Source organism: Pleurodeles waltl, chromosome 11 (assembly GCF_031143425.1).
Source record: "Pleurodeles waltl isolate 20211129_DDA chromosome 11, aPleWal1.hap1.20221129, whole genome shotgun sequence".
Classification (NCBI taxonomy): domain Eukaryota; kingdom Metazoa; phylum Chordata; class Amphibia; order Caudata; family Salamandridae; genus Pleurodeles; species Pleurodeles waltl.
The window spans coordinates 361,844,226-361,869,049 of NC_090450.1; the positions used below are offsets into that span (position 1 = coordinate 361,844,226).

General features: G+C 44.8%; 1 protein-coding gene across 3 annotated transcripts in view; it reads left to right on the plus strand.

The window, feature by feature from the left end:
* KIF1A (kinesin family member 1A) overlaps positions 1–24,824 on the plus strand; it is a 3,950,406-nt gene that overhangs the window by 991,094 nt on the left and 2,934,488 nt on the right. For all 3 annotated transcript variants that reach the window (XM_069213666.1, XM_069213667.1, XM_069213668.1), the window contains exons 20-21: positions 23,065–23,148; positions 24,628–24,808. In XM_069213666.1, the coding sequence (XP_069069767.1) occupies positions 23,065–23,148; positions 24,628–24,808 (265 nt within the window). The remainder of the gene's footprint in view (positions 1–23,064; positions 23,149–24,627; positions 24,809–24,824) is intronic.

Genomic DNA, 24,824 nt, shown 5'->3' on the forward strand with positions numbered 1-24,824 from the left:
AAGGGAGAGGGTGTAACACCCTCTCTCTGAGGAAGTCCTTTGTTCTGCCTTCCTGGGCCAAGCCTGGCTGGACCCCAGGAGGGCAGAAACCTGTCTGAGGGGTTGGCAGCAGCTGCAGTGAAACCCCGGGAAAGGTAGTTTGGCAGTACCCGGGTCTGAGCTAGAGACTCGGGGGATCATGGAATTGTCTCCCCAATGCCAGAATGGCATTGGGGTGACAATTCCATGATCTTAGACATGTTACATGGCCATGTTCGGAGTTACCATTGTGACGCTATACATATGTCGTGACATATGTATAGTGCACGCGTGTAATGGTGTCCCCGCACTCACAAAGTCCAGGGAATTTGCCCTGAACAATGTGGGAGCACCTTGGCTAGTGCCAGGGTGCCCACACACTAAGTAACTTGGCACCCAACCTTTACCAGGTAAAGGTTAGACATATAGGTGACTTATAAGTTACTTAAGTGCAGTGGTAAATGGCTGTGAAATAACATGGACGTTATTTCACTCAGGCTGCACTGGCAGGCTTGTGTAAGAATTGTCAGATCTCCCTATGGGTGGCACAAGAAATGCTGCAGCCCATAGGGATCTCCTGGAACCCCAATACCCTGGGTACCTCAGTACCATATACTAGGGAATTATAAGGGTGTTCCAGTATGCCAATGTAAATTGGTGAAATTGGTCACTAGCCTGTTAGTGACAATTTGGAAAGAAATGAGAGAGCATAACCACTGAGGTTCTGAATAGCAGAGCCTCAGTGAGACAGTTAGTCATAACACAGGTAACACATACAGGGCACACTTATGAGCCCTAGCACCCTGGCTGGTAGGGTCCCAGTGACACATACAACTAAAACAACATATATACAGTGAAATATGGGGATAACATGCCAGGCAAGATGGTACTTTCCTACACATATCTTGAGCAGTTACTGGCCATGAATAAGAAGGATCGCAGCATGGTGACATCTTGTGGAGGACGGTAGCTGAAAGTGCTTGCACTTTAGCTGGATTAGGAATTATTCCCTTATCAGAGAATTTCTGCCCAAAGAATTTGAGTTTGGTCTTGTGAAAACTCACACTTTGCTGTGTTCAGAGTGAGACCTGCATCCGCAAGTAACTGGCACACTTGTGTAAGAGCCTTGTCCTGCTCGTCTTGCATTGCTCCAAATCCCATTATGTCACCACTGTAATTAAAAGCATGCGTGACAGGCTGAATTATTTGAAGTATAACATCCTGAAATATTTCTTCATCTAACGACACTTCAAAACTCAATCTTTTGTATCTGAACTAACTAACATGAGTCCAAAAAGTAGTGAATTGCAAGCAGTTCTCTTCTAACTCAAGTTGATGGTATCCCTTGTTCAGGTCAAGACTGTAGAAGGCGTTGGCACCATTCATTTGCATGATCATGCCCAGTTTGTGTGGAGCAGGATGTATTTCTCTCTGGATTGCTTTGTTGGCCTGGCGCATGGCAACACTGATGCACACTGCACCTCCACTGTCCTTTTTTGGCACCGCCACTATGGGCGAAACCCATGACTTAGGACCAGTGGAGCGTTCAATGATGTTATGCGTCAACAGCGTTTTTAGTTGTTTCTCAATGGCTTCTTGCAACTGAAAAGAGACTCAGTGGTGGAGCTGGGCAATATGGTGAATGTCTTCATTTATGTGAAGCTGCGTTTTTTATTGTTTTGAGCGTTCCTAATCCATGAAACAATGACAGAAACTGACTCACAATTTCAGATTGTGTGTGGGGTCTGTAATTGAGAGATATCAATACCATGTCAGCAGCAATGGCAAAACTGAGTAGGCCATGCACTGGCTGAAGTTCCGTGAAGAACGTGAATTGGGTCTTTCCCTGATACTGCTTTACTTGGCATTGTTGCTATGAATGACCCTTGACTCTGCAACGGTTTAGAAGCTACTCACCTGTGTACCTTCGTGTTTGACGGGCTGAGGGGTGGGCATGTTACAATCTAGTGAACTTCTCGACTGGCATGATAATAATCGACACACCACTGTCTATGATAAAAATTATGGGACAACTGTTGATGTTTATTGTAATCTTTGAGTAATGTCTAAATGAATTTGGTGGCTTCATTTGATGACTTGCCTTTGTCTTTTGCTCTTCTATGCAAGCAGCCAAACCAACAATTGCCTGTTGTTCCTTGGTCGATACCATTATCACATATCCTTCTTCTTTGCTGACACTTGGTAATGACGTTGAAGAGCCTTTGTAGGAGGAGCTTGATGACCAACTTTGTCTGGTTTCTACTGCTTGTAACTGGTTTTGGCCTTGTGTGTGGCGAAAATGCTTCTGGAATGTTCCAGCATCCATTTTCTCCTCTCGCTGTGACGTGTTTGGTTTTTCTTTCACTTGGCAAACCATTATGAAATGTTTTTCTTTCCCACAGCCTTTGCACATCTGTCTTATGGCTGGACAATTACCTTCATGGGCAAATGAAAACCCACATTGGAAACAGAATTTTTCCTTCTTTGAGGATGTCAAATTGTATTCATCTACCTTGCTTTGCATGACCAGAACTGATTCATTTTTCACTGTTCTAGCTTCCATATCAGCAGCTTGTTGATCTGCTCTTTCATTGGCTCTTGCAGCCATTAATATTTTATCTAAACTGAGCGTCTCTCTCAATGTGTGTCTTGTGAAAGAGTCTGAAATACAATCAGCGAAAACTATGTGGCGTTTGGCTTCATCATCATTAAATTCACAAAATTTGCATCATTAAATTCACTAAACTTACAATGTTTGATAAGCACATCAATTCTTTCAACAAATTCATCCATTGTTTCACCAGTTTGCTGTCTCGCTCAATTGAAAATGTACCTGTCATAGTCAACATAGTTGGCATTGTGCATCGGATTGTCCTTTGGACCCAATGCTTCTTTGATCTGATGGTACAATATTGCATCAGTCTGCAAGATTTTTCTCAGCATTTCTTTTACTCTGTCACTGGTAAGATTCTTCAAATATTTAATGATTTGCTTACCATCTATTTCTTGTAGAGCATCTATGAAGTCAGTGAAAGTCTTGATCCATGTAGTCCAACTGGCCCCAATATTTTGCCAGCGGTGGTGCTTTCAGAAACACAGATGCATCATACTTAGCGCTCTTTCTAACATTGAGAGCATATGCTGCTACATGGCTTCTGCTGTCCACCTGGACCCTTACCATCTGCAAGCACTGGCCATGTACTTGCACTTTGGCCATCATGCCCAATCTCAAGTTATATATCGTCTTCTTCTTTCTTGATGTTGGGTAACGGTTCTGATTCTCAAACTTGATCATTGTTGCGTTTAGCTTTTTGCATAGTACCTGATTGTCACTGCCTTTAGCGTTTCACTTTATATCAATGATAGCTCTGTGTTATGGCACAACATAGTTTTTCTTCTTTTAGCCTTACCAATGGATTCTTGTGGGCTTTTCAAATGCACTCCTCCACAGAGCCTTCAACTTCTTCGAGGGCCGTATAGGGGCTGGAGCAGAGCTTTGACTCCACACATGCCAACTTTGTATTGCTTCTTATCGATTTGGGCGCATTTGGCACGTAAAAGCAAATGTTGTGCCACACAAAAGCAAATGCTGTATCACTGCAAACTCTCAAGGAGAGCAGTCTTGTTTCTTCAGGGCATGGGTCCCATCCTCGCCTCCAGTTGTAGCATTCACCCCAGCACAAGAGCATCCAAGGACCACATCACACATGGAGCTCTGTAACAGACTTCTTTATTCCTCAGCATACAATCACATACTCCACTTCGATTAAGTCATAACTGCTAATAACCATACCTTAACATCTTGCAGCAAGTTATGCAATTCCTCTGTTGAGTCCGCCAAGAAACGCAAGGTTCTTAGCGCACATAGGGCGAGATATACAAAAGGTTTTAGCATTTGTAAATGGCAAATTGGGCAATTTGTGACCACTAAATAGCCTTGCCATGTACCAACCCTATTTTGCGATTTGGTACCTATTAACAAATCAGAAAAAAAAAAGTTTGTGAGTCTGTATGAGGAAGGGGCATATTAGGGGGTTGTCCCTTCCTAATAACTAGTCACAGGGGCATGTATGAACACATTTGTAAAACATTTGCGGTTTACCACCAGCTTCATGTTGGTGGCAATCCATTTGCAAATAGGAATGGGTTCCCTTCCCTTTTGTGAATGTGGACGCCAACATTTTTTAAGAGCAGGCAGTGGCCCCACAGACCGCTGACTACTCTTAAAAAATAAAACTTTTATTTTTTAATTTTGAAATGCATCCTGTTTACCTTTAGGTTTAATTGAAAAAACAATCGAAGACATGGCACAAGCAGGCCACGATCCCTGTGATTTAGGCCATTCCCAATGGGTCGCTGTAGGAGGCTGGCCCTCTATGTAGTGTGCTAAACTTGACATAACTCAGCCGCGGGAGGGCGCTGGGATGTCAAAGTTGACACACTTGCAGGTCTCATCCAGGCTATCATTGGTGTTTCGTAGAGTCTGACTGAAACCTCTGGTTGTGGAGTTATTGTCTGGTCGGTGAAGTGACCCTCACTGGTTTGATGGTTCCTTTTAGGTTTCTTTGGTTTCCTGAATGGTGCCTCCACTCAGGAGGGAGATCTCAGGCTATTTGCAAAGCCAGGAGGTCCTCAGGGTCTTTTGAGGTCGGCCCAGTGGTCACCTCTTCTGCAGTGACGATTGTCGGGACTCCGGTGCAGCAAACAGGGGTCTTGGGCCTCTTCTGGTGTAGCAGGTCCTCTGTTCTTGTCGGTTGGGTTCTTTGGTGCTGTCTTCTTTTCTTCCTGATGAATCTGGTTTGTTGGTCTACGGGAGCCCACTAAATATTGAATTTAGTGGGCGTTTTAGGGGGAACCTGGTAGTGTCCAATGGGACACCTACCCTTGGGTGGCTACATGCCCTACAGTGACCCCTTCTTGTGGGAAGGGTCACTTCCCTAAACCTCATTGGATATTTGCCTGCCATACAACATGGAGGAAAATGAAATGGGTGTCCACTTCACCTGCAAGCCTCTAGGGGTAGTGCATGCTCAGTGAGACCCTCCTCCTACCCTTTGTATGGTTTGGCGCCTTTTGCACTCGCCAAAAGTGGGGGTTGACAAAGGGGTAATCCATCTGCTGCTAGCAGCAGACCTGGGGCCCGAGTTCCAAGGGCGGTAGCCCTTTGAAGCTCACCACCAGGACAGTGCACGTTCCTGAGGGAGGGGGTGTTAGCTCCTCAACCCAGGAAGGGCATTGATTTACAAACCTGAGAGCCAGGGCTCTCCCCCAGGTTTGTATATTGGCTGTCTGGAAGTGGCAGGCTGGATGGAACCAGTCAACATCTATGCCAGTTATGTTAGCTTTTGTAGGGGCACCTCTAAGGTGGTCCATAGGGTATTTTGCGTTTAAATCCAATACTAGCACCAGTTTGGATTTATCAACCCAGGGTGCAGAGTGGTCATCATGTAGCTGGGGAACTTGTGTTTGACCAGTGTCCAGTACATGTACTCAAAATGGCTGCTCTGTTCTCTCACTATGCCCCAGGTTTGGCAAGGACACAGTGGGGCCATATTGCTCAAGCAATCATGCCCTCACATATAGTACGGTGCACCCTGCCTTAGGGCTGTAAGGCCTACCAGATAGGTGACTTATCCATATCATGTGTAGGGTGGACAGGGCGCATAGGGAGTGTGCCATGTCGAGTTTACCTTTTTAGGTTTGCCCCAGTACACTCAGCCTGCAATGGCAGTGCTGGGTGCATCTAGGTGCAGGGCCCCAGAGGGTGGCACAATCAGTGCTGCTGCCCTCAGGGGCCTACTCATAAGATCCCATGTCTTGGGTACTAGGGTACCCATTTACTAGGGTCTTACAGGGATATGTAAGAGTGTATCCAATTGTGCCAAGCATTACAACAGATTTAGGCAAAGAGCTCTGGCCCAGGGAACCTGGTTAGCAGGGACCCTGGGCACTACAACTTCTAGGAGACACAACATCAGGCAAAAAGTGGGGGCTAACCATGCAAAAAGAGGCCTCCTCTCAGCTACCCCCCCAAATGAAAGAGGATGAGACTACCTTTTCCCTAGTGAGTCTTCATCTTCTAATTGGAACCTGGAGAGGCCATTTGCATTGGCATGGGCAGTCCAAGGTCTGTGTTCCACTTTAAAGTCCATCCCCTGTAGGGGAAATGGACCACCAAAGCAGTTTGGGGTTCTCACCTTTCATTTGTTGTAGCCACCTGAGAGGCCTGTGGTAAGTCTGAACAGTGAAGTGAGAGCCAAACATGTATGGCCTCAACTTTTTCAGAGCCCAAACCACAGCAAAAGCTTCCTGCTGTTTGGCATTTCATTTTTGTTCCCTAAGGAGTAGCATTTTGCTAATAAAAACAAAAGGCTGGTGTAGGAGGCTGGCCTGACTTATAGTGGGTACCCAATGGTACTTACACCTTGTGCCAGGTCCAGTTATCCCTTATTAGTAGATTAGCTATAGCAGTGCAGCTTAGGCTGAACTAGGAGAAATGCAAAGCTCCTACTATACCACTTATATCATATAGCACTATATTATAAGAATCACAATACTCGGAGTTACTAAAAATAAAGGTATTTATCTGATCTTATCTGAAGTATTCAGCTCGTTTATGTTTTGCTTCCTGAACATCGTAGTGTGAGCCTGCTGCAGTAATTGAAACATGCATTTTGGCGTGCAGTAAATCAAAGCTTATCTGAAGTATTCAACTCATTTATATATTGCTTCCTGAACATCGTAGTGTGATGCATTTTGGTATACAGTTAATCAAAGCTTATATCTGTCAATGAACTCTTTGCTTATATATATGCATAGATGCTCTTTGTAGTGTACTTATATATAAATAGATGCTTTTCATTGCTATTATTATTCTACTATTGTTAATGTGCTAAATGCCTACATTTACCTGAAATTCTAGTAAAGCTAAATTGTATTTATAATTGGCGTGTGGTCCTTCATTGAGTGTCCTTATTGACTTATAAGACATTTTGGTACCAGAAGTGGGGTATAAGTCAATAATGCCTCTTTGGGGACGTAAGAAAAGTGAGGCAGAGAGCGTAAGGCAGCATGGGGCGGAAGCCAGATCCATTCCTGGGTGGTTAGCAACTGACCCGTTCTCTGGTGTGGCAGGACTCCTGAACCGGTGGGCAGCACCGGTGTTATGGGAGGCATTAGATGAGAAAGTGACTCCTCTCATAATGGAAGATGCGGTTGAGAGCGTGAAGCTAAGAGGGGCGAAGTTGGAGCTGAAAGCAACAGGGCAAGTGGGATGGCTTTTCCTGTCTGCGCTCCGTACGGTATACAGGAAAACATTAACACAAGATGCAGAGATAAGAAAACTGCGGGATGAGGTTGCAGTCTTGCAGGAAAGGCAGTTACTTATGAAAGAGACCAAAGAAAGTGCAGTGACTAGGGGTGATCAAATGGAGGCAAGGTGCACTGCATTAGCAGTACGAGTAGCAAAACAAAAGAGTAGGCAGAAGCCTAAAATGCCCTCAACTGTGCAAGTGAGGGCACTGGTACACAAACAGAAGAGTAGGCAGAAGCCTAAAATACCCTTAACTGTGCAAGTGAGGGCATTGGTATGCAAAGAAAATTGGGATCCATATACTTGTGATGGAACAGTCTCAGACAATGATGACTGGAATTGGGAGGATAAGGTGGAAGTACGTGTAATAGAAATAGGTGGCGTTGAAAGTGGAGAAGGGACGTGTAGGTGAAATTGAAGGTGAAAAGGGAGTGAATGGTGGGCAAATACAGAATTCTCGTTTGGTAAGAGATTATACGCAGAGTGAGTTGTTGGTGATACCCCGTATGTTTAGGCAGATGCCTGCAGAGCCTTTGTCTAAATGGTTGGTGAGATTGTGGGACACTAGAGCAAAAGATACATTACAGAATCCTTTTACGTTAGGTCCCATCACAGAAGGAGACCCATTTGAGCTGGAAATGATAGTACAGGATGATGTAGTGATGTGGAGCCTATGGCAGAGGCAGGGAAAAAAGAAGGTGCCACAAGATTGGGTCTTAGTGGAAACAGAACGCATAACTGATGATCGGCCGGTCACCTTAAAAACATGGGTCCTCTTACTAGGTTGGACAAGAGAAGGAGGGGTTGGCAATAAAGAAGGCAGAGCGCAGGAGTTTGCCATTGTGAAGTGGAAATGGTATCTGCAGCAGAGGGCAAAACCGGGACCAGCAGGAGTGTTGAAGTTACAAGAAGATAAGCTAGGGGCAGTGGATTTTCAGGCAATGGCCCCTACGCCAGAGCCCTCTGAAATGGAATCCTCACCATTTAAGACAGCCCCGCCTTTTGAATGACTCACCGAAGAAGAACAGCAAAATGCATAGTTCCCAGATGGTACCGCCCGGTACTATCAAGGAAAAAGACAATGGCAAACAGTGGCATTCCAGCCTGCTACAGAAACAATGTTGCTGCGAGAAGGGGATAATGAATCAAGCCAGCTTGCAGAACTGCAGGGGGTAGCAGCAGTGATCGAACAAGCCCCCATCGGAGAGAAAACATTTGTGTACACTGACAGTCGGGCCACATACCAAGGACTAGTAAGCTGGGCCCAACTCCGCGCAAGGATGGATGGAAAATTAAAGGTACCCCCATTTTGGGAGGCGAGCAGCTATGGGAAGAGAATTGGGAGAAAGGGCAAAAATGTCAAATCTATGTGGGACATGTGGATGCCCATTGCCCACCGGATACCTCACTTGCATCTCTATTCAACAACACCGCAGATCAATTGGCCAAAAAGCTAAAGGTGGTCATCAATGAGGAGGCTGAAGCTGCTCTAGCAAACTGGGCCCATGCAACATCTGGAACTATAGGAGAGAATGGAACTTATTGCATGGGCACAGCAACGACAGATTCCAGTTACTAAAGAACAGGTGCAACAAGCAGTAAAAGAGTGCCCCACATGCAACTAGATAAGACAAATGCCCCTGCAAAAGAAGCCTAGTGGCCATATCAGAAGAGGAACCGCAGCTGCTACAGTGTGGCAATTGAACTATATCGGGCCGCTACCAAAGGAAGGAGGAAAAAGCTACGTATTGACCATGGTGGACACCTACTCTGGCCTTATGTTGGGTATGCCCTGTAAGTCCTCAGACCAAAAGTCCACTTTGTGAGGGCTAAGCTACCTGATAAAACATTATGGGGTACCTGATAAAATCCAAACAGATAGGGGCACACACTTTTCAGGGAAAACAGTGCAGGATTGGGTGCAGGAACAGGGAATTCGGTGGATTTTACACCTTAGTTATTATCCACAAGCTGCAGGCATGATTGAGAGATATAACGGATTGTTGAAAGAACAGCTAAAAAAGTTATCAGCGCATCAGACTCTAAAAGGATGGAGTAGTAATTTAGACAAAGCCTTGTTCGAATTGAACAATAGACCAGTTGGGCAGCAGACTCCTTTCTTTCGGATGACAGGGCATGATAAAGAAATCACCCACACAATGATTGTCTGGAAAACAGACTCTCGAGCTTGATTACCTTTACAGGCTACTTCTGGCAGTATAGGACTGGACCTGTTTGCTCCAGAGGATGGAGAAATACCCGTAGGACAGGTGAAAACTGTTCCCTTAGGAATAGGAGTAAGAGTACCACCTGGAACATATGGTAGAATTGCCCCTCAATCCAGCCTAGCCATCAAGGGAGTGTCGGTGCTAGGGGGAGTCATAGACCCAGATTTTAGAGGAGAGGTTAAAGTAGAATTACTGAACCAGGGAGATGCTACTGTATCGTATCAAGCACATGACAGACTTGCTCAATGGATTTGTGAACAAGCGAAAGAAGCGAACAAGTGAACAAGCAACTGAAGAAAGATCTGCCCCCCCCCCCTCCCCGATAACACCCAGAGAGGTGAGGGAGGATTTGGAAGCACAGGAAGAAAAGTATGGGTGCATCATCCAGGGAAAAAGCCAGAGGTAGGAGAGATATTGAGTCAAGGGCTGGGGAGTACGTATATTGTACTTTTAAAAAACTCTAATGTACCTGTATTTGTACCTGCAGTGAGACTTACCCCACTGTCGTAAATGATGACATCTGCATTGATGACGTGGTTCCTGTTTTTGGTCATGATTATAACCGGAGAAAGTGTATGGGTCCGACCAAATATAGCAGAGAATGTCGTTACGGACCTTCATGTCACTTGTGCACCTCAAGCCGCTAACGTAACTGATGACCAGGGAAATGTTTCACTTTGCAACGTGAAGGTACCTGGAGGCAAGTGGATGGCAGCCAAAGCTGTAACCTGGAAGGTAACTGGACAGCAAATCCGACATGCCAACGGACTGAACGAGTTGCAGGGGATGCCAGCAACAGTACAGGCTTTGAATTATACGCTAAACATGATATGAAAATATCGTGATACCATTGTACCTTTTACACCAGTACAGGCATATCCGTGTAGACCTTCTGATTGTTCTAACAAACAAAACATTTTACCAGGACATATGGTGGTTGTTACAATGACCAATGGAACCAAAGGAGTTCGATACTCCAAACCGCCCGCCTTTATGTTTTATGTAGCTAAAAGACACATGGTTAGAAATGTAGGCAATGTTTCCATAGTTCGATATAGAATAGGATGTAAGCAAGCTTTGCATGCAAGCATAATTAACCATATTGTGTTACAGATAACTATTGCCAAGGGGAATGTTTCTAAGTATGATCCGTTATGCACACCATGGACACTACAGTTATGGCCCTTGCCGAAGTTACGCATCAGAAGAGATCTAGGATCCTTGATAGCCGGGGCCACCGGAATTGGGGTAGGGGCCCTGAACACTTTTGATATTGAAGCCATTAGGAATAAGCTGTCTTCTACAGGATATAGTACAGGGGAGGCCATAAAAGTAATTTCACAATGGGGGCCCACACACTCACAAGAAGTATGGAAGGTTCTGCGTGGGTTGTATCGTGATTGGCAATGGCATAATTTCACTTGTGAACAATTTGGAAAAAAGCTTTCACAGCACACAAACAGTGTCCAGTGGCATTCAGTGCATACTATGGCAAAGCATTGTTAATCAACAGTATGTAGACTTTAAAATGGAATGGGGACAGCTTCAGGGTGAATATTTGAGACAACAATTGCATTTGCCTGAGGAAATATGGGTAAAGCCCATACAATTTCATTGTGAGGGAGAGATGTGTTATGCTCATTTTGATATAGCTAGAAGTGATCTTCCTCCTGAAATATGGTTCCCCTTTATATTGCTCCCTGTAGTAATAGGTAAAGAATGTTGGATACCTCATACTGACAAAAAATGGATTGATCAAACAAATCACACCGTAGATCCCACTAGGTGTGCAGATTGGTCTAAGGGGTGGGTATGTACATACACTGGACGAGTGCTAGATCCATGCCTTCACCCAATACCAGGAGAATGTGAATGGTTACCTTATACTATTAATAGCACAGACTTATATCAGATAGGAACAGAGAGTATATGTTACGTTACTAATCATCCCTTACTTAGTAACAGATTTGTACAAACCACCGGAGACCAGGTAATGTGTATGTGCAATATTACCAGCAATATTGACGTAAGTACTCACATCCTATACCGACCGACTAAGTTCACCACAACCACATTACAGACGCAAATGCAAGCACAGTTAGAATGGAACATCCCGCTTGTTGTGAAGCTACCTAGACTAGAGGCAATCAGGCGCTACGCACAAATCACACTTGCTAAATTCGACATGGCGGCTAAATATACCAAGGATACAGCCATACTAATGACCATAAACGTTAAACAGCTTATGCACACTGCTTCATGCATCCAGCAAATAAATGAGCATCATTGGTATGACATCTTCTTAGGCTGGGCACTAGGAGCTATGAAGACGCTAAATATAGTGTTACAACAGCTAATTTGGTTATTGATTGTTTGTGTTACGCTAATGACTATCCTATGTAGACTATATGTATGCACAAAACAGCTTTATACTAAGATGCAGGCGCTTAGATTAACGCTTACCAGTATTAGTAGCAACCTAGCTAGCGGAATGTCAAAGTAAATGATATCTGTTTCGCATGCATCATGCTCATCTAAGGGGTGGAGTGATCAGTATAGGGAATGGTGCAGAAGATATTGTGACGCGAAGGGTTAAGTAGCTTAAGCAGTGTAGATGAGCGTGATGCCTGCTGAAACCCCCCGAACAACGTGGAAAAGTTCATGATATTATTTTCAAGCTTGTTTGTGTAGAAGACTCCGTCTCAACCTTGAGAACGAGAGTACAGGGAGAAGATGGAATGAAAACAAAGGCTGGGGAAGGGTAGAGCAGCCAAGTGCTGATAACATAGCTAGAAAATGCCAGAAAGAGATGGAATCCAAGCTTCGAGTTATTTAAGCACTGAAGTGTGGTTGAGGGATTTGAAGCTTGCAGATGGAGTTGTGAAAGCTGCCATGGCCCAGCGCTGCCTCCCTGTTTTGCTGACCGTGATGCTTGAGGGGGAGAGAGGTCCAAGCAGGCGGTAGAGGGCTTCCCAGCATTTCGTGGACTAAGTTAAGTTCCACACAGGGATGAAAGGCCTTTGTTTCTCTGCTCTCTTATTATGATTGATTATTTATGCTTGCACTGTGTTTATAACCTGAAGTATTCAGCTTGTTTATATTTTGCTTTCTAAACATCGTAGTGTGAGCCTGCTGCAGTAACTGAAACATGCATTTTGGTGTGCAGTAAATCCAAGCTTATCTGAAGTATTCAGCTTGTTTATATTTTGCTTCCTGAACGTCGTAGTGTGAGCCTGCTGCAGTAATTGAAACATGCATTTTGGTGTGCAGTAAATCAAAGCTTATCTGAAGTATTCAACTCATTTATATTTTGCTTCCTGAACATTGTAGTGTGATGCATTTGGTATATAGTTAATCAAATCTTATATCTGTCAATGAACTCTTTGCTTATATATATGCATAGATGCTCTTTGTAGTGTACTTATATATAAATAGATGCTTGTCATTGCTATTCTTATTCTATTATTGTTAATGTGCTAAATGCCTACATTTACCTGAAATTCTAGTAAAGCTAAATTGTATTTATAATCATTGAGTGTCCTTATTGACTTATACCGAACAGGTGTCAACCAGTCACCTGGATAAGACAGTCGGTTTAGGGATTGAAACAGTTTAGCAGTAAATATGGGGGACCATCCCTTCAGCTGGTTGTCTCTGCATTTAACGCTATGGTACATCTTCAATTTCAATATGGGATTGAAGTTTTAACATTCTCTGGGAAATTAAATTGGGAGAGAGAGGAAAGCACACATGTAAAGCGTATGCTATTGTTATCTCCCTCAAGCATGATAAAAGCTATAAGAGCAGAATGTCAAATGACGGCATAGACCTACTTGGGATTGCAAGCCTCCTTGAAATTTTGATTAAGCATATGAGATGAGGGAATCTCTAAGATCGCAAGAATGTGTCAAAAAGAAATAATAACAAGTGAGTTACACTGGGAATCACAAATAAGAGGATATTTAGAAAAGATTTGCATCATCTTAGGTTTATCTGGTAACCAGTGGTGCGGAGATCAAATTTCGGAGCAGACTCTACTTATAATGGTAAAGGATAGGACAAAAGAAGTAGACCTGAAGTACCTGGAGTGCAATATTTCCACCCAGTTTATGGTAGGTGGATGGAGGAATCCCAATAGTTTCCCCTATATAGAGGCCCTACCCAACCCAAGATTAAGGGATGCAGTGTTACAGTTTAGAGTAAGGGACCCTAAAGCAAAAGCTATTCTTAAGGATGTCCAGGGCATCTGCACATGTAGCTTTCAACAGAAATGTAGCACTCAACATATACTCTTGGATTGTCAGTGGTTTTCAGAAGTGCGTAAGAAGTTTTTAAAATCAATTTATAAGGAATATAATAATATAAATCGGGATCAAGCGCTTAAGTTACTAGTAGATGTGAGATTTTTTAATGTAACGTGTGCGCTAGGCCGTTATTTAATAGGATTACAAGAGGTTTTAACTAGTCCTATAGGGTCCTGTAAAATGTAGGAAGTGAAGTTGAACAAGAGATGGCACTTTCTTAGATGAATGAAGAGTCTACAAATTGATTGTTTTAAAAAGTATATTGATTGATGGAAATATAGGACATTTGTTTTGTTAAAATGAGGTTCAAAACAAAATGCACTTTATTTAGAATTTGTGCCCCCACCGAAATTATAAGAACCAAAGGCTCATCAGAATTATAAGCGGGATAAGTGAGTATGCACAATGCACTTTGTAAAATTAGGAGGAAAATGAAATTCGTATTTGAGTTTAATTGAATTATGTTATGAGGTCATGGTAAATACGAACTTGCATGAATCAAGAATATTGTATGGGAATGTATCATGTAATAGATAATTGTAATGAACTATTGTACTGTTTATTATGTTTTATACTTTTAAGGTTTTAAGCCAAATAACAAATTTATATCTACTATATTGAATCAGTGAACCAATGCACCAGATGTCAGCCTGTGTCAATTACATATAGATATTGAATTGTGAGATGTGAGTGAAGAGAGCATGGAAATGTATAACAGAAATTGCCCAGGGGGTAAGCCCTTTTCAGTGAGTACATCAAAAGGGGCAAGAGTACCCTTGCGATATAGCTCGCTTATCGTGTGGAGGGCAACAGCATGCCATGTGGTGAGTCCCAGTGTCTGAGTATAAGTGTTCCCCTAGGTGTATTCAAGAGTGCAAGTGCTGGTGCATAAGGGGCTTGAGAGTGCATGAGTTGAAGGCACCTACGATAACAGTGGTAAGCTACATTTAGCAGCAAGGAATTGAGAATGTGAGCATGTGTACATCGAGGGAATACATGTGCGATAGTGGATAGAGTCCAAGTTGGGAGGGTCGTGGCCGTGTCTGCCAGCTGCCAGCCAGCTAGCCATTTGGCTAGCTATTGAATCTGGGAGGCTATATAGTATGGTCCAAGGTGGGGGACTGCAAGACCACCCCAACCTAAAAGGGAATGTAATTTCACCAAAGCAACTCTGCAGCAGGAATTGTGCCAAATTAAGTCCCAAATATGGTGGTCAAAAGAGTGGAAAAAGGCTGCTGGAATGTAAAGAGGCAGGTTAGTGAAATAATAGAGGAAACGGGGTAAAACCACAATTTTCAGGAGGGCTACTCATCCATCCAGTGTTATTGGTTGTGTGCGCCAAAGAGAGACACCAGCAGGGCTTCGCATTAAGAAGTAGAGAGGCAGGTAGTTGAAAGGGTTTCTTCGTATAAGGTCAATAGACGGGGCAACAGAGGCACATACATTTATATAAACTTCAATGGACAAGCCGCCAGAGCCCGGAGACTAACTAGTGGTGAGCGACTATTTTATTACTTCTTGTATTTGAAATAAGGTAATGAGTTTGTTGAGTTCTGTAGTTCTGTACTTTGATCCGGCATAATGTGTGGCAGCGATAGTGTGGAGAAAAAAGAGGTCAAAATTGGTGGTATTTGCCAGAGTGGAAGTTACACATAATTGTGCAAAATGGGTGGTCATCTCCTCAGGTATTTCCTGTTGCGTGCACAGTGGTGTACTAGTGGTGGAGTATGTCATTGGAATTGGATGTCTAGGGTGGTTTTTGGCAAATAAGCCAGGCCAGGAGCTGGCCAGACCTGTCCACTGCTGCATGCGTGTGAGCTGAGTGGGTAACATAGTTTAGACATCAGAGTCTTTTAAATAAGTTATTGCGCTCTCGTCAGGCACTTAGGAGATGGTGAAGGGCGGTGGTTTATCTTAGAGTTTGATTTTCGTGACGCAAGAGTGTGCACTCAATTTTGTAGATATCTCTGTGATGTTTCTGGCACATGGTCCATTAGGTCCTGATACACTGCCCCCATAGGGTAACTTTAAATGCGACCCATTCTTTGAGTTTATTCGACGCTGTATCATCATTGTTATTGAAATAATCAGTGATAGCTGTGTTCAAGGAGGCGCGGAAGGGAGCATCTTATAAAATCATTGATTGTAGGCACCAAGTTGGGAAGGGGGATAACATATTTAACATGCGATTCGTAGATATTGGTGGTTGTGATCTGAGTAGGCGCATCCCAAATAGTCAGTATCAAAGATGTCCTCTGCTAAGAGTCACGGTAGCCCGCTCCAGCGTGACACTATTGTGACACTATCAATGACAGGTTGTGGAAGATTGCAACTTGCTCTGTATTAGGGGCATAAATCGAACATAGAAAGATATGTCTACCATCAAGTCGGCTTCTGACAAATACATAGTGGCCTTCAGGGTCTATGACTGAGCCTTCTATTACAAAAGGGGTCCCTGGGTAAATCCCCAATAACATCCCTCTACCGTATGAAGCAAAGATGGTAGCAAATATGTGTCCTCTCCAACGGCATTGAAGCCTGATAGCTTCCATTGACATCAAGTGGGTCTCTTGCAACAGGTCAATTTGAGCAGAGTGACGTTTGAGCTATGAATATACAGAATAGCGGTATGCAGGAGTGTGCATTCCCCACACATTCCAGGTGGTAATGTTAGGGTGGGTCATGTTGGCAGCAATGGGTTACTGAATTTAATGCTAATTGGTCACGGAGAGGTATGCGTGTCGGAGAGTAAGGATGGTTGTAAGGGGAAGGGAGAGGGTGATAGACATCAAACAATAATATAATACAAGAAAACATGGTTGTTAGAGCTGACAGCCTTATGGTGGTCATCTCCCAACTTTTTGCTTACCTCCCTCCACTTTTCTGACACAGTTTTTGCTGGTTTTAGGTTTGTGCACTTTCCCACTGCTAACCAGTGCTAAAGTGCCTATGCTCTCTCCCTTAAACATAATAACATTGGTTCATCCCCAATTGGCATATATGAATTACTTATAAATTCCAAGTAAAGTACACTACATGTGCACAGGGCCTGTAAATGAAATGCTACTAGTGGGCCTACAGCACTGATTGTGCCAACTACCTAGGTAGCCCCTTAATCATGTCTTAGTCCTGCCATTGCAAGGCATGCGTGTGCAGTTTCACTGCAACTTCAACTTGGCATTTAAAAGTAGTTGCCAAGCCTTAAACTCCCCTTTTTCTACATATAAGGCACGCCCTAGATAACCCATAAAGCAGGGTGCTTTGTAGGAAAAAGGCAGAACATGTACATATGTGTTTTATTTGTCCTGGTAGTGAAAAACTCCTACATTCGTTTTCCACTACTGTGAGGCCTGCTCCTTTCATAGACTAGCATTAGGACTGCCCACATAAACCTTTTGAGTGGTAGATTCTGATCTGAAAGGGGTAAACAGGTCATATTTAGTATGGCCAGAATGATAATAGAAAATCCTGTTTATTGGTGAGGTTGGATTAAATATTACTATTTTAGAAATGCCACTTTTAGAAAGTGAGCATTTCTCTGCACTTAAAACCATCTGTGTCTTACAGTCTGTATTCAATCAATGTCTGCTCTGTGCTGGTTGACAGCTGCCTTGTGCATTTCACCCAGACAACCACAAACACGTGACACTCAGTCACACCTGCATTCTTCTGCATATTGAATGGGTCTTCCTGGGCTGGAAGGGTGGAGGGCCTAACACATACATTTCAAAGGCCAGTGGCCTGCCCTCACACACTGGACTGCTAAACTCCCTATTGGAACCCTGGCAGACAGGACTGAACTGAAAGGAGAACTTGTGCACTTAAAAACCACTCTTTGAAGTCTCCCCCACTTCAAAGACATTTTTGGGTATATAAACTGGTTCTCCGACCTCACCAAACTAGACAATTCTGGACCTACACCTGCACCCTGTCAGAGGAGCTGTCTGGCTGCCGAAAGGACTTATCTTATCCGGACTGCTTTGCTGAGAAGGACTGCTGCCCTGCTGTTGCTCTGCTGCCCTGCTGGCCTCTGACTTTGCTCTAAAATGCCCTAAAATAAATTTGCCCCCCCAACCCCCACCCTCCCCCGCCGGGAGCGACCCATGCCTACGGGGTCGCTCCCCCTGCATGACATTGGCACCAAAAAACAAATCCCCGGTGCCTAGTGGTTTCTGCCCCCTTGGGGCCAGGTTGACCTAAACTCAGCCAATCTGCCCCCAAGGGGGGCAGAAATGGCCTAAATACAATTTGTCCCCCAGGGGAGCGACTTTTGCCTGATGGGTCGCTCCCCATCTCTAAAAAAAAAAAAAAAAAAAAGAAAAAAAAGATAAATTCCCCTGGCACCTAGAGGTTTCTGCCCCTCCCCCCCCCGGGGGCAGATCGGCCTAATAATAGGCCGATCTGCCCCCCGGGGGGGCAGAAATAGCCTAAAATAAATTTGCCCCCCCAACACCCACCCCCCCCCCGGGAGCGACCCTTGCCTACGGGGTCGCTCCCCCTGCGTGACATTGGCGCCAAAAAACAAATCCCCGGTGCCTAGTGGTTTCTGCCCCCTTGGGGGCAGATTGACCTAAAATTGGCCAATCTGCCCCCAGGGGGGCAGAAATGGTCTAAATACAATTTGCCCCCCCAGGGGAGCGACCCTTGCCTGATGGGTCGCTCCCCATCTCTAAAAAAAGAAACAACAAAAAAAAAAAACACAAAAAAAAATTGCCCTGGCGCCTAGAGTGTTCTGCCCCCCCGGGGGGCAGTTCGGCCTAATAATAGGCCGATCTGTCCCCCGGGGGGGCAGAAATGGCCTAAAATAAATTGCCCTCCCCCCCAGGGAGCGACCCTTGCCTAAGGGGTCGCTCCCTTTGCGTGAAATTCACGCAAAGAAAAAACTCCCTGGTGTCTAGTGGTTTCTACCCCCCTTGGGGGCAGATTGGCCTCATCAAAATAGGCCAATCTGTCCCCAAGGGAGGCAGAAATGGCCAAAATATAATTTTCCCCCAAGGGGAGCGACCCTTGCCTAAGGGGTCGCTCCCCACCAAAAAAAAAAAAAATGAAACAAAAAAAAAAAAATGGTCCCTGGTGCCTAGAGGTTTCTGCCCCCCCTGGGGGCAGATCGGCCTAATAGTAGGCCGATCTGCCCCCAGGGGGGGCAGAAAAGGCCTTCCCAAAAATATGCCCCCCCTGGGAGCGACCCTTGCCCAAGGGGTCGCTCCCTTTTGTCAATAACAATAATAAAAAATAAAAAAAACCTGGTGTCTAGTGGTTTCTACCCCCCTTGGGGGCAGATTGGCCTCATCAAAATAGGCCAATCTGCCCCCAAGGGGGGCAGAAATGGCCAAAATATAATTTTCCCCCAAGGGGAGCGACCCTTGCCTAAGGGGTCGCTCCCCACCTCAATAAAAAAAAATGAAAAAAAAAAAAAAAAAATGGTCCCTGGTGCCTAGAGGTTTCTGCCCCCCCCTGGGGGCAGATCGGCCTAGTAAGGCCGATCTGCCCCCAGGGGGGGCAGAAAAGGCCTTTTCAAAAAAATGCCCCCCCTGGGAGCGACCCTTGCCCAAGGGGTCGCTCCCTTTGGTCAATTTCAATGAAAAAAAAAAAATCCCTGGTGTCTAGTGGGGTTTCAAAAGCCGGATTGCAAGCAATCCGGCTTTTGAAACCCTCGGAGGGACTTCAAAGGGAAGGAAATACTTTTCCTTCCCTTTGAAGCCCCTCCGGGCCTCCCAAGTGATTGAAAAAGAAATGCTTTTGCATTTCTTTTTCAATCGCGCTGGAAGCAGAGCTTCCAGCGCGACTAGGGAGGCCCCTGTGACAAATCAGCGCGCGCTCGCGCGCTGACGTCACAGGGGGGGTGGGGGGGGTCGGGGGTGGAAGGGGAAGGGATTCCCCGGTCAGCCCTGACCTAGGGGGGTGGGGGGGCGGCCCTCGGGAGGAGCGCTAGCGCTTCTCCCGAGGGAAGCATTCAGGACGTAATGGTTACGTCCATGGCGCCACACGGGCGCTGCCATGGACGTAACCATTACGTCCGTGGCGGGGAAGGGGTTAATGAAACACCCGATTTTTCAACACATCTCCTCCTCTACAGTCTCTGTGTGTTGTTATTTTTGATGCATACCAGGTACTGTGTGTAACAAAGAGACACTGTTTATTTCTAAGGATTTAGAATTTGTTAAACCTTTTAAAGTGATATTTTCACTTGTGCTTATTGGATCTTTGCCATTTTTACCTAATTTTATTCAGATAAATATTTGTCTAAACGTGTGTGGTGTATTTTTGTGGTGTTTTCACTGTTATTGTATGATTTATTGCACAAATAGTTTACACATTCCCTTCTAAGTTAAGACTGACTGTTTAGTGCCAAGCTACCAGAGGGTGGGCACAGGATAATTTGAATTGTGTGTGACTTACCCTGACTAGGATTGTGGTCTGTACTTGGAGAAGGGTGTATACCTCTGCCAACTACAGACGCTATTTCTAACAATGCTACAAGCCCCAAACTGGCAATACCAACCGGGCGGAAAAAAAAAACTGTTTCCGCCCAGCCAAACAATGTGTTTGGTTAAAAGTTACACAGCCTAGAACTGAATAATCAGTGGGCGGTGGTAGCAAGGCAGCTCTGAACATTAGAACTGTTATGTAAAGGGGAATCGTCTGTGTGCTGTTACAGTGGATGATGCTAAAGCGAAAGGAGGTACTGAGGTGTGTTAGTATCGTATTCAGGCGGTTGCATGAAATGTAAGTGGGGTCATGGTATGGTAGCAAGGATTACCCTCGAAAACAAAGGTAATTAGAGAAAACATTAAGTACGCAACATAATGAAGCACCATACAACATCACACATGACTAGACGATGGAGGAGGTGTCATGAAACAATAACTTCCGATGTCTGTGGCATTAAATAGGTGGAAACCATTGAGTCAGATCCAGACAGCCAGGTAGTGGAGGAGCCGTCATCACTCATGGATTTAGACAAGTCTTCTTTGAGATCAAAGCCTGGCATAGTTCCCTGTATTGTTGCCACTATTCGGAATGCCTGGCTATGTTCTTGGATGACCTGTTCCAGGTCAGAGACCCTTTTCGGATGTGAGGGATGACATGAGGACTGCATGATTTCTTGAGTACAACCCTTTGCATTCCAGCCAATCCCATGCAGAGTCCATAGAATCAAAGAAACGTGTTTTTCCTTCTGAGATGATCTTCAGGCATGCTGGAAATAGGAGAGAGAAGCAGATGTCCAGTTCGGGGTGCGTCTTTTCGCAGCCAGGACAGAGTGCCTCTGTTTTTAGACCATGGCAGTGTAGTCTGCGAAAAACATGATTCAGGCATTCTCCCCTGTTATATCCCTGAGTTTCCCGGTTTCGCGCAATATAGTGTCTTTGTCACTGTAACGGAGTAGTCCAAAGAGAAGCGGTCTGGAGCTGGAGCCTGGGGCGATTTCCTTGCTGGTACTCTGTGAACTCGTTCCACTGAAAAGAAATAGGAAAGAGATGCCTGTGGGAGCAATTTGTGCATCCATCATTCAATATATGTCACCGCATCTGATCCCTCAAGTCCCTACAGCAGGCCAACCACCCGGACGTCCTTTCTTTTAGACCAACCCTCAGCGACTTCAGCACAGTGTTCCGGCTCATTAACCTGTGTCATGAGGGTCTGTATTGAGGCGTCCAGTTCCTGCGTTTTTGGGTGGATTTCAGTGAGAATTTGTTCTACATTGTGTATTTTGTCTGCTAGTTTGCAGTGGTCCTCATGTGGCAGTGTAAGGTCTGTTGTTATCTCGTCTATCTTGTTCTCCAACGATATGTGCATGCTTGCCAAAGAAGTACTGAGCATTTGTACTGTTTCAAGGATGGAGTCTAGTTTGTTGCTGATAGAAGCAGATGGGTCAGAGTGTGCTGGCATGTCGGGGCACATGTTTGTCCATCAGGGGTCGCAGAGGACTGTGAGGGTGAACCTTGTGCTGATGTACATATTTACCCCATTTGGCTCCATTTCACACCAGTAGCTTGAGGAAAAGTAATGACAGTGCGTACAAAAGGGTCCGCTGGCCGGTATCTTCAGGTTTTAGCAGAGTGGGAGCACGAGCAGCCCCATGGGTCCGGAAAAATTGTTTGTTGTAAGAAAAACCAGCTTGTGCATATATAGGTAGTGCAAAATAAGTGTATTCAAAGTGATGGGGTCCCCATGATGGAGATTGAGCAGACGCAAGAGGAACACGTTGAGCAATGGTGTAAATTAGGGAAGAGCGTAGGAGGCAGCAGAGCGTAATGAGCAAGCAGTGCCAATAGAAATGGTATTGCAGCTCTGTGGCAGACTTTAAGAGAGTATACTGTTGCTTCGGTGTAGTCACTTCATGTGGTGCAAGATTTGTCCCTTATTGTCTCTTGGTCACGCCATGTAAAACACGAATGCTGATGTACAATGTCATTACTACTCATTTTTTGGTGGCAAAGCTGTGGTGTGCAGTAATGAGTGGCAGTTGCTGTAGTGATGAATACTGCATTCTCTCAAGGTTGGCTCAGTCAACTCCTATGAGGTAAGCTGGGGAGAGTGGTATCTGCGTGACCTTGTAAATACGAATTAAGGAATTACACTGCCTAGGATCACATTTTGTGACCCATTGACAAGGCAACGTCTTTGCAAATCTTACCCTCTGTTTATAAACGAAGTTAGCACTGTGGTAAAGGTCCTTATGATTAATCCCTGCTTTTACTCTTCTAAATGGAAAGTTATGCTGATCTATTTTACATTGCTCTTGTTCATCAACAAGAAAGAAGTACTTTACCTCGGCATTACCTTATCCAAAACCTTAAGCTCTGAGTAAAAGTACCCCACACATCTCTATTCCACCATTTTAAACTGCCGGGTAAAAGTCCCCCTCAAGATTTTGCACTCCACCAATTCAGAACTGTGTGTACATTTTACCTGAACCATCTATACTTTGAGACTTTCAAAGCCAGAATAAGGGTTCCATTTATAAATCGGTACTCTAACCCTTAAATTTCTTGGATAAAAGTAATGTGCCACCTTTGATGACCTTTCGCTGCCCTGCCTTCCATGATGTCCAAATGGACTTGGAATTTGCAGAACTGGTGCTCTGAAAAGCACACCTATTCCTTTTAATCAGTCCCGTTAGCATCTTTCATTATGCCATATTTGCAGTATCATAATGCGTTGTCTTGTGCTCATCTTTACTCTGTCTTTTTTCACACAGTGATTGTGACCCTGGAGCCTTGTGAAGGAGCTAACACCTATGTCAATGGCAAGAAAGTAACGGAACCCATCATCTTAAGATCAGGTGCGCAAGAAAATACATGGGTCATACAGGGGTAGTAGCGGTCAATGGGCAGACCAGGACTTTGTAAAATGGCACTGGCAGATGTGAATTGGAACTTGATCCATCAATTCATAGTAAAGGGATGTAGGTGCACACACTAGTGGCATAAACAGTAAAGAGATAACTCTGCACCACCATTTGATGGTACTTGCTGTATTCCTGAAATGCTTAAATCTCTGTTAGTTGCCTGAATGCAAAAGGCTTGACAATTGAGAGATTTCTGCAGCAACTCCAAGCGACTCAAAGGTAGGGGACATGGAAACACTACTTGACTGTGAGGCTTAGTATGGCATTGACTGATGCCCATGGATATTTTTTACAGATTACTCAAGGAGAGAGCATTGTATTACTGAGTGATTTGTTCTTCATCTTGTGTTTCTGTGTTAATGGTAGGGGCAGCTCCTCCCCTATGGCAGGGGAGCGCCGCCCCACTGCTGAAAGGCAGCAAAAAGCAGAAAAATAAAATTATAATGAAAGTATTTTATTATAATTTTATCCTTCTTGTGACTGTAGGGTGAGGCCAGCATCCTCTGCATCAGCAGGGGGAAGGAGTGCTAGGTGCACTCACTCCAAGTGTGCATGTCAGTTTGGTTGGCTGTCAGAGGCCGGCCAAACTGGAACGGGCACTTAGAACTCTCCACCCGAGCTGTATTTCACTGCCTGGGGGAGACCAATGGCAGGCTTTCAACTCCCTAACTGAGCAGCATTTCAGCCCACTTAGGTCAATCCTGGTGCTTCTCTCATGCTGGGTAGCAGGGCAGCGAGGAACACCGAGGTGACATGCAGCAGCAGGTACGTTTTAAAAAAAATATTTTTATTATTACTCCAACACTCTACCTTTTCGTGCGCTGCCCCTTCTACCATTCCTGGCGGCAGCTGCCACTGGTTAACAGGAGGTGTGTTATGGCCCTCAGTGGGGTAACAAAGGTTCCTGCAGCCCCTGCGGTTTGGTGTGGGGAGCTTCAGGGGTTCCCCTCAGCACAATACACTGTGCACGGGTGGCAGGCCCCTGAGTGGGTCCAGGGGAGAGGGTGCCCTTTCGAGGTACTTTGCAGGGGGTCCCCCTCAGGTTTTGTCTTGCCAATGATGGCCCTGCACACAGTACTTGCAGAGTGCCCATTTTGTCATTTCTTGGCTGATCTCTGCACACGCTAAAGACTGAACATGTTTTGAAAAACACTCGTTATTAATAATACATCTAAAGATTCATTATGATCGTCAGCCACAGCTCACGTTATCCTATACACTAGTTGCCTAATTTTATTTCTTCATTTTTTTTCTTACTACCTTTCACAAAGGGTTGAATGTGGATCTTGTTTGCAAAATAGAGAGAAAAGCATCAATTGCTTCCTTAGCAGACCTCTGCACGTTTGATAAATGTTTTTGAAACCCTCTCTTCCCTAGTAGGTTTTTTTGATGACTACCTCTTTCTCTTTGTAGGAAACCGCATAATCATGGGAAAGAGCCATGTGTTTAGGTTCAATCACCCAGAGCAGGCGCGGCAGGAACGGGAACGAACGCCTTGTGCTGATACCCCTACAGAGCCTGTTGACTGGGCTTTTGCACAGCGAGAGCTGCTAGAGAAACAAGGCATTGACATGAAGCAGGAGATGGATCAGAGGTAAGTGTAGGCTGAG